Source organism: Phaethon lepturus, unplaced genomic scaffold (genome assembly GCF_000687285.1).
Source record: "Phaethon lepturus isolate BGI_N335 unplaced genomic scaffold, ASM68728v1 scaffold35873, whole genome shotgun sequence".
Classification (NCBI taxonomy): domain Eukaryota; kingdom Metazoa; phylum Chordata; class Aves; order Phaethontiformes; family Phaethontidae; genus Phaethon; species Phaethon lepturus.
Window position 1 is genome coordinate 1 of NW_010530382.1, and position 282 is coordinate 282.

The 282-nt window shown below is 64.2% G+C and overlaps 1 protein-coding gene across 1 annotated transcript in view; it reads left to right on the forward strand.

The window, feature by feature from the left end:
• Nucleotides 1-24: 24 nt before the first annotated feature.
• The window catches only part of UBE2QL1 (ubiquitin-conjugating enzyme E2Q family-like 1), a gene marked incomplete at its 3' end in the record, with an annotated part of 472 nt that continues 214 nt past the window's right edge, over nucleotides 25-282 (forward strand). The window contains exon 1 of the mRNA XM_010284254.1: nucleotides 25-281. Coding sequence (XP_010282556.1) covers nucleotides 25-281 — 257 coding nt within the window. The remainder of the gene's footprint in view (nucleotide 282) is intronic.

Sequence of the window (282 nt, forward strand, 5' to 3'; positions counted from 1 at the left end):
ACGCAGGTGCGGACCCGGCGGCTGATGAAGGAGCTGCAGGACATCGCGCGGCTCAGCGACCGCTTCATCTCGGTGGAGCTGGTGGACGAGAGCCTCTTCGACTGGAACGTGAAGCTGCACCAGGTGGATAAGGACTCGGTGCTGTGGCAGGGCATGAAGGAGACCAACACGGAGTACATCCTGCTCAACCTCACCTTCCCCGACAACTTCCCCTTCTCGCCGCCCTTCATGAGGGTGCTCAGCCCCCGCCTGGAGAACGGCTACGTCCTCCACGGCGGGGCC